Genomic DNA, 10,089 nt, shown 5'->3' with positions numbered 1-10,089 from the left:
GATGAAAATTGAAATCCATAATATAATCCTTGTATTTTATATTACTCCAAGCCTTTGTGTACACATATATAAAAACAGATACAGATTTATAAAAAAAATGAGAACATCCTATCAAGGCTGCTTTGTAAACTGCTTTGTTCCTTTCACAATAACCTTTCCAGGGATGGGATGCAGCTCACTGGCAGAGCCTTGCTTTGCATGTGAAAGTCCCTGGGTTTGATCCCCAGCACCTCAAAATAACAAAACCAAAACCAAAAGGCAGTAATCTTCCCAGGCTAATAAATACAGGAATCTACCATCATTGCTAATCACCACATGACATTTTTTTCTAGATACAAACTTTCCTTTGTTAAACAATTATTATCAAGAATGTTGTGAAGAATTAAAAACAAAAACGCAGTTAGCAGGTATGGCACACAACTGTAATTCCAGCAATTAGGAGATAAAGGCAGGAGCACATCAGGAGCGCTTGGACTACAATAGCAATATCCTATTGCCAAAAAAAAAGTACTCGCTTTGGCAGTGAATATACTAAGCCCTGCACAAGGATGGCATGCAAATTCATGAAGCATCCATAAAAAAGAAAATAAAATAGAATTTTTAAAAAATCCTTACAGTTATATCTGTTTATGAGTCTTGATTATTTCCTCAGAATCAATTCCATAATATGAAATTCTGAGAAAACAAACATACATCTTGGACTGGAGGCATGGCTCATGTGACAGAGCTCCTGCCTCAAAAGCTCAAAGCCCTGAGTTCAAACCACACTATGGCACCAAAAAAAAAAAAGCACAAACATCTTTACTTTTTAACACAGGCTATATTACCAAGTTGGTCTTTTATATAAGCCATTCCAATTTCTACCCCAGCAGTAAACAAGTGCCTTTTCCACTCCCACCAACACTGAGTATTAGCAATCTTTCAGATCTCTGCTAATGTAAAACCTGAACAAGGCAACTTGCATTTTTTTGGTTACTAACTAAACATCTTTGTGTGTTTATTGGTCATTTATATTTCATCCTTTCTGAAACGTTCATTTAGGTTTCTGCCCCATTTTCTTATTTAACAGTAAAAATATACAAGGGATAGTCATTTGGAGGGCCAGGTGGTACTGGGGTTTGAATTCAGGGCCTCCTGCTTACTAGGCAAGTGCTCTAACACTTGAACCACTCTGCCATCCTGAGGAATTTTCATTTATTTGCTGTCTTACATGTTGCAAAATTTTCCCCAAAATAGGGTGTCAGAATGTCCTAAATACTGAGAGAAAGAAAGAAAAAAAAAGTTTAGGATGTTTCTAATATATCTGTTCCTTTGTTCTTTTGTGATTTCTGACTTTGGGGTTGTGCTAAGAAAGCATGAATTTCACTTCCTCATCTGTGGTTCACACTCTGGTCAGTCTGAGGTCTCAAAAGAGGAAGTGCATGCTGGGATCATAGCTGTCAAGACACTCAGGGCAGGCCCTCTCAGTCAGAAGCTGTGGTGGAAGCAAACCATGTGTCACCCACAAAAGACCTAAGCTACTGTGCACAGGACATGTCACCCAGCTCTGACAGATAATCCCCAAGCTCCTAAATGGCACTAACTATTGCCACCATCATGACAGAGTATAAACAAAATTATATATACAAAAGGACAGCATAGAAGATGGGCATGGTGGCTCACACCTCTAACCCCAGCTACCCAGGAGGTGATGTGGAGGACCACAGTTCAAGGACAGCCTGGGCAAAAAGTTAGCAAGATCCCATTTCAACAAACAAGTCAGGGGCATGATGGTTCACATCTGTAATCCCAGCTGCTTAAAAGGCATAGGCAGGAAGATCAAAGTCCTAGACAGACCCTAACAAAAAGCAAAACCATATCTGAAAAAATAACCTAAAGCAAAAAGAGCTGGAGGATTACTCAAGCAGCAGAATGCACTTGCCTATTAGGCTCAAAGCCCTGAGTTCAAACCCCAGAACATCCAAAAAAAGGTTGACAGTGCATAGACTAAGTACTAATGCATGTGCTCAACAAATGTGAGTGATTGACTTTCAAGGGCCAATCATTCTGAGGACTGGGCACAAAACAAACAGATCCTGTTTGTCCTTTGGAACAAGAAGTCTAGTTGGAAAAAATGGCATTGATCCAGGCATCACAGAAAAAAAAAAAAAAAAGGAATTCTCCAGGTGCAAGAAGAGATAACAGATGGTATTAAGTGGGGTATGAATGAGAGGTCATGTAAGAGAAAGGAAAGCAAGAGGTAAATGGAAAAGAAAGAGCATCCCTCATGTATGGAAATATCACAAGGAAACCCCTTTGTACAATGCACATGAGGGAAGGGAAGGAGGGAGGGAAGAAGGAAGGGCATCCCTAACAGAAGGAGTAAACCTGCATTGTTCATTAATAATAACCTTCCCAGGTCAATAAACAGGTATCTACCATCATTGCTAATCACCATGTGACATTTTGTGTCTTGTGACACATCTGAGCAACAGAATGAAGGTCAGTGAGCCTGGAATCAAGAACAAGCACAAACTTCCTGAGAAATGAGACAAGCGGCAAAAGATTTCAAACTTTATCCTAGGAGCCAATGAGTTATCTGTAAGTGCGAGATCAGGTGTAGGGAAGAAATGACTTGCTTACATTTGTGTTTTAAATATTTAGTTCTGGGCAAAAGTGTAGATGAACTGGAGACAGAAGAAAAGCAATGTGGGGAGACATTGTCTGTTAAGAGACAATAGCAAGAGTTGGGAGCATGGCTCAAGAGGCAGAGCACCTGCCTAGCAAGAGTGAGGCCCTGAGTTCAAACCCTGGTGTGTGTGAGAGAGAGAGAGAGAGAAACTACAAACAGAAATTGGCAATAGCTTAGACTAGAATGATAGTGGCAGAGGGCCTATGTAGAAGTCAGATGGCTCATGGAGAATGACTGGACTATCATAACTTAATCAGATGGCGACTCAACTGAAGCTACTGTCCCAGGGGTAGCATCTTTATTGACACAGCATACAAAGACCCTGGCATATGGTATGCAGCTACCAGGCTGGTAGCAAACTGGGTTTCTTTATACCAAAGGATGACCAGAAGTAGCCTGGCACGGAAACAGTATGCCTCACAGTGTTGCCTCCAAATAGTCAACTCTTCTACTATTATTATACACATTTTTGAGACAGGGTCTCACTATATTGCCCAGATTGGTTCAAACTCCTGGGCTCAAGTAATCCTCTCACCTCAGACTCTTGAATATCTGGGAGTACAAGTGTGTGCCACCATGTCCAGCCACAGATCTTAATTGTCTCAACTTCCCACAAAATATTGCATTAGTCTACTACATTGATGACACTATGTTGACTAAATCAGATGAGCAGGAAGTATTGTTTTAGATGCCTTAGCAAGAAATGCAGCAAGAAGCTGGAAGTAAACCCAAAAACAATTTAGGGGGCTGCCACCTCAGTGAAGTTTCTGGACAGTAGGGGGTCCAATGGTCTAGACAATGCCAAAATATCATCTGTAAAGTAAAAGACAAGATGCTGTACCCCATTCCAGCAACCATACATAAACAAAAAGGGACAATGTATGGAAACAACATATACCATAATGGATTGTGCAGTCACTTAGAGCTGTAAGGCTACTGGTTTCAAAAGGAGAACCGAACAAAAGAAGATTCTGGAGCCAGTTTAGGCTGCAGAATGGTCTACCACTTGAGTCTTATGAGTAAAGCAATTCACTGCTATTTTGAAGCATCCATGACATACAGGAATGCTGCACAATGCATCTGGCAAGCACCACAGGAGACTCACAGTGCTGAACTCCGGGATTCTGGAACAAATCTATACCTTCTGCTAGTGGTTATTCTTTTGGGCTTTGGTAGACTATGGACCAACCGTGGTATCTTAGAGGACTGCAGCCCTGAGCTCCCTCATGAACTTGCTGCTGTGGGACTCAGCTATCCATAAGTTTGCACACGTGTAGCTGCAGTCTCCCACAAATGGAACCAGCGTAAAGACCACGCTCAGGGAGGTCCAACAGTACCAGTTACCTGAGAAGAGGCTTAGATTCCTTTAACATCAACTCCTCCTTTCCCTCAATCCATACTAGTCTCCTTGGATATTCTTTATGACCAGTGACCAAGCAAGACAAAACTCAAACCTGTTTAAAAGATGGGTTTATCCAACTGTAAGCACAACCTACAAGTGTACAACTGCAGCACTTCATCCCACTCAAGAAGGAACTGTAGGGCCCTCCCAGGATTTGAGATACTTGCTGTTCACTGTATTTGGACTGTGAGATGGTCAGATGCACACATCTAGACTAATTCATAGCAAATCCCCTGTTCGGCTTGTGGACAGGGATTCAGAATGAACAGGACTGTAAGATTGGTAAAACAGAAGTATAAGGAAGAGGTATACAGACTGACCTCCTTAAATGGATGTATGCTATGAAAACATGTGTGTCCCATAGGAATGGCTACCAAAAGGCAGCCACTGCAGAAAATACTCTTTAATCACCAGTGTACACAAGCAGCATGCTCTGTGGCTTTCAGTTTCTTTCTCTAGCCTCCTTCAGTGCTTGTTCAATGAACCCATGAATCATGGCAGCAGGGCTCGCCAGGACTTCCCCTATCCTGAGTAGTACTTCTGCAGAGCATCTATTATAGCAGAGTAATAGAGTCCCCAACATGGCACCATTCCTTATGGGGATCATAACCCAGTACCAGGTTGATTACATTTTCAGCCTATGGAGGAAGGATTTATCCCCAGAAGAAAAGAATGTATTCTGAATATGGACTTGCCTTCTCTGCCTATGTTTACTTTCCATTTACTTGTTATACATATGATTATTTACACAGGCTATTTTTAACTCTTCCCATTTTTATTTTATATACAAGTTGTTGGAAGTTAATTTAGTAAGACTGGATTTGCAGAGTAATCAATATAGACAGTAACAGATACTATGACGCTTGGGACTGCATCTTATTTTGGGAAAGGGTGAAAAATTATTCACGCATAAGAAGGTATGAAATACAGAAGTAACATTTTTGTTGTTGCATGGAGTTCAAATATATGTGGAAGAGTGCATATGGAAGCTAAGTCATCATGGAGGTGGACTGTGCCAGTATCGATTTACTTACCGCCTCCTCTGTAAAAATAGATCTAGACTCCTAGGTTCTTCCTTTGCTAGATGGCACAGACGCTTTGTCAGAAGGGCACCAAAGACACTCTGCAGAAGAAAGGACTTTGCTTCCTGGTTCTGGCTTGCTCACCTGAAAGAAGCATGTGCAGCTTTCTCCACCATCAGGCTCCTTCAGTGCTCAGATTCTTCAGGGCCTCACTGCTTCCATAGCAACTGGTACCCAACAGCTTCACCTGTCACTCTCCCCTCCTGGGACAGTTTTGTTGCAGAAGGCCTCCGGGGGACACCATTTGGTGATGGACAGTGAGGACAGGGCCTCATGCATTCTAAATACATACTCCACCACTGAGCTACACCCCAGCCCAAAGCAGATTTATAACAGGTCCCACAGGACTGATTTTCGGTACAGCCTGGATCTTGGCCTTGTATACTCTACATACTATCTCTGCTTTAGAGATAGTGTTTCTTCCTTATATATCTGTTATTTCTATACTCTTTAGAGTTCACTTCACTCATTACTACTAGTCAATCCTTCATTACTCCATGCTCCACCGTAGCTAGTAATGACTAAAATTAAACTTTCCTTGACCAGATTATTCTATGGTTTCCCTCTCATGATCAGACCCAGACTGTCTGGAGCTGCACTAAGCCAGCATAAGCTTAGACTAGATGTGGTAGAGAATGACAAGTGTTTAAGTTCCTCAAGAGAAACTTAACAGCCAGACATGGTGGTGTATACCTGTAATCCCAGCACTCAAGAGGCTGAGGTAGGAGAATTGGCCAGCCTGGACTACATAGCAAACTCCACGCCAGCCTGTTCTACACAGTGAGACCCTATCTCAAAAGACAAAATAACAAAAAAGATACTTACAAAGGAAAATGGACAGAACTTGGTAGAACAGATAGGAAAGTGGAGCTTCCAGGTGCTGTATCATCAGGCTTCCCATATCTTTGGGTCTGCCACAGTACTCATGCCAAGGACACACTCCCTCCAGGTTACTCAGAGCTTGACAGAAGTCATTTCTGCTCAATTCTTCTGACAGATAGTCTTTCCTCTGGAGCACCCCAGTAGCCTGACTGAGAATTCCTCAGAGCTGCACTATAATGGAAGTTCTTCCTAATTTTTTTTTCCTTTCTCTCTCTTTCAGAACTTCAGTGCAGTCTGAAATCCTCCACTTCCCACCTTCTAGTTAAGCACAATAACAACGTATCACTTTTGGACAAATACCTTGCTACTTAGACAAATGCATCCCAACTGACACATTACCCACAAGCTGACAGGAAGAGACAAGAATAAGGTCCACCAGATGACAGGCTGCAGAGTAGACAGTTTATGAACATTAAAAAAGGAAAATACATCCTTCCATTAGCCAGCAGCCTAAGTAAAGGACATAAACACAAGAAGCTAATTTAAAAACGGATACTGTTTAATCCATTCCAAAAACACATTAGGAAATGAAGGAAACCATAGGAAAATCATCTACCTAGAATAGACAAAAGGATGTTACTGGCTTCATTCTCTTATTCCTGGAATCCTGGGCTTGATGTTTGCAAGGAATTACCTGTCCTTTGATACTCCCAGTTACTAAGAAATAAATTACATCCATCTATAGGAGCTCTGCCTGCTGACATTGGAAGGGAGCTCAAATGGAAGGAGAAAAGAACATCAGTCTAAAATAAGTTGATCAAAGAACAGCTGGGGACACCTAGGGATATATCAGACAGATGGGCTTCTCTGATACTCCAGTGTAGCCAGAACCCATACAAAGTAGGCTGGTCCAGGGAATCTGCCAGTCAGTCCATGTTCAGCTATAGCTTCGGTATTCTTATTTACCATCCTTAGTCAAAGCCCTTGGGAGCAAAGCCCTAGATAGCTCCTTCAAGCGCCCTGCTGGTTGGTTTCATCATTATCCCGCCTCTTCCAAATCTGTCAGAAGTGAAAACAACAGACATTGATGAGCTGGTCAGGAAGCATTCAGTCAACAGATAGTTACCAAGTACCTATTCTGTGCCAGGCAATGGATGACTTGCCATCCCACTGACATGTCTGTCACATCCTTTGAAAATAATTCACACCCTTTTAGAACATTCCCTTCATTCCACTTTCATTTTTCCACTCATCCTCTCCTTTTCTTCTCATTCCAAACTTCACTTTTAAGAAAAGATATGTACAAAAAAAAAGAAAGAAAGAAAGAAAAGATATGTGAGGAGGTTTGGGTGTAGCTCAGTGGTAGAACACAGGTTTAGAATGTGTGAAACCCTGGGTTCAATTCCCTTCTAGTGGGGACCTGTCCTCTAGAAGGTCAGGTATGGCTTCTCTTCGTCTCAATCCTCCTTCTTGCATCAGGTCCTACAGTAGTTACAAAAGAAGACCCTGCTCCCCAGGCTCTCAATGGAAAAGATAAAACAGTCAATGCAACATGATCACCACTCCAAAAAAGACATAGATAAAGTACAGGGGTCACAAAGAAGAGTGCTGACTAAATCAGCCAGTGCCCTGGAGAGAGCTTCAGGGCTAGTTTCTAGCCAGTCTCCTTGAGGGCTCAGGTTCTTCCTCCTTGGAACCAGACCACACTCATCTGTAAAATTCACCTGTCCATAAATGTAGCCTTCTTTGCTCATTCACAGAATGTCATGTTTCCCCATTCTTTTCTTCTGAAAATCTCCTACTGACTTTTAGAGTCATATAATCTAGCCCCACCTCACTCTTCAGCACATCCCAATGGGCATCTTGGCCTGCAGCCTGTCGTTGGCCACACCCACCTGAATGTACGCCTCTGACAGTGTGATCATCTGGGGCAGGATGTCGGTCACCTGGAGGTCCTGTAATTCATACCATTTGCCAGTTCCCTGCAGAAAGTACGAAGGCTGAGTTAGCCTGCTCCTTAAAAGCAAAAGTGCATACAAGAAAGGGATTACAGCCAAGAGCCAGAAAAATCACAACAGCCACTAGGTATTAACCACCAAGAGTCAATTTAAGAGTTTTGGCTGGTGGAATAGCTCAAGTGGTAGAGCGCCCAACTAGCAAGCGTGAGGTCCTGAGTTCTAGTCCCAATACCTCAAAAAAAAAAAAAAAGCCAGGATATGGTGGCTCAGACCTGCAATCCTAGCTACTCAGGAGGCAGAGATCAGGAAGATCACAGTTCAAAGCCAGTCTAGGCAAATAGTTTGGGAAACTCTATCTCAAAAAAAACCCATCACAAAAAAGGCCTGGTGCAGTGGCAGTTTACTGCTTTTAAGCACCTGCCCAGCAAACGTGAAGCTGAGTTCAAACCCCAGTGCTGCCAAAGAAATAAATAAATAACAGAGCTTTGGTGTACTAATCATGGCAACCTCAATAATCCTCGTTGAGAAGTCATTCAAGTGTAATGGAGTTTCAAACGCTTGTGCACACATTCTAAAGAAAATTTAAACAGACTCAAAGAAAAGAAAGAGGGAGTCCAACAATCCCCAACTAAAATGCCTTCTTCTTATACTTGTCTTGTGGATACTCTTCCCTCCACACCCCTACCCAGAAAACAGCAGCAATATAGAATCAAGAAAAGTGTCCTTGGGCTGGGGATGTAGCTCAGTGACAGACAGCTTGCCTGACACGTGCAAGGCTCTGGGTTCAATCCCTAGCACCTCAACAAAACAAAGCGAAAGAAAGTGTTTTTGGCAGGCACTGTCCATCATCCTCAGCAGTTTCCCTTGGCCTGTAAAACCAGCAACGACAACACAGCCAAACTAAGTACTTATATACTTCTATGAAGGAGGGAGAAAAGATGTTTATGGATTAAGGCAGGGGTACCTCTGGCAACCCTACCTCATCCATCTGAACTCAGAGCAAATGATAAAGAGCAATATAACAGAATACAGACATTCCAGATATACTGGATATTCCAGGGGTTCAGCACAGAGAACAAAGGAAAGCTCAGGATCATGTGAGCAAGCCCCATTCTTAGTCAAAGAACTGGTTAAGAACATGGACTTCGAGGTCAAGTGTCCAGGTTCAAATCTCAATTCTACTGACTTCAGATAAATTATTCAAATTCTGAGCCTAGGTTTCCTCATCTGTTAAAAAGATAAACCTGCCTCGTGTTAAGAACAGAAATGAGGAAGGGCTGGGATGTAGCTCGGTGGTACAGCGCTTGCCTAGCATGCGTGAGGCCCTGGGTTCGATCCCAGCACCAAAAAAGAAAAGACAAAAAAAAAAAAAAAAAAAAAACCTCTCCCCAAGAACAGAAATGAGGAATGAAGAGAACAGAAACTCAGATCCAGACTCCAACAAAATGAAGATAAACTATGCCAAAGGACCCAATGAAGCCCACAAGAATAACTTAAAAGAAGACGTACTACAAGTACTCAATGAGAATTTTATAGAGATGATACTGGATAGGGTCAACCAAAATGTACAGGAGACACTCAAGAAATTCCAAGACAATAAAAATAGAGAATTTGAAAAAGCAAAAGAAGAAATAAAGGAAACCATAGAAGCACTGTATAAACACCGAAGTGAAAGAGAGAACACAATGAATAAATGGATAAATGAACTCAGGACAAAAATAGACAACAATAAAGAAGAAAACTGCCAGGATATGGAAAACCTCAGAAAAAAGAACGAAACAGAACTGCAAAACAAAACGGAAGGCCAATCCAGCAGAATAGAATAAACAGAAGACAGAATCTCAGAACTTGAAGATGAAATGGTAATTAAAGGAAAAACCGAAGAACTATTAATTAAACAACTCAAGACCTGTGAAAAGAAAATGCAAGAACTCACTGACTCCATCAAAAGACCAAACTTGAGAATCATGGGCATCGAAGAAGGAGAAGAGGTGCAAGCGAAGGGAATGCGTAATACATTCAACAAAATAATAACGGAAAATTTCCCAAATCTAGAGAAAGATATTCCCATACAAATGCAAGAGGCCTCCAGGACACCAAACAGACCAGACCAAAATAGAACTACTCCACGACATATCGTCATTAAAACAACAA

At 41.8% G+C, this 10,089-nt stretch overlaps 1 protein-coding gene across 1 annotated transcript in view; it reads right to left on the bottom strand.

The window, feature by feature from the left end:
- Nucleotides 1-6,515: 6,515 nt before the first annotated feature.
- Usp39 (ubiquitin specific peptidase 39) overlaps nt 6,516-10,089 on the bottom strand; it is a 32,475-nt gene continuing 28,901 nt past the window's right edge. Inside the window, exons 12-13 of the mRNA XM_074050116.1 lie at nt 7,873-7,959; nt 6,516-7,036 (exon numbers count right to left, since the gene is read on the bottom strand). Of these exons, the coding sequence (XP_073906217.1) occupies nt 6,989-7,036; nt 7,873-7,959 (135 nt within the window). The 3' untranslated portion in view covers nt 6,516-6,988. The remainder of the gene's footprint in view (nt 7,037-7,872; nt 7,960-10,089) is intronic.

Source organism: Castor canadensis, chromosome 12, assembly GCF_047511655.1.
Source record: "Castor canadensis chromosome 12, mCasCan1.hap1v2, whole genome shotgun sequence".
NCBI classification, from domain to species: domain Eukaryota; kingdom Metazoa; phylum Chordata; class Mammalia; order Rodentia; family Castoridae; genus Castor; species Castor canadensis.
This window is presented reverse-complemented; position numbering and strand designations above follow the sequence as displayed.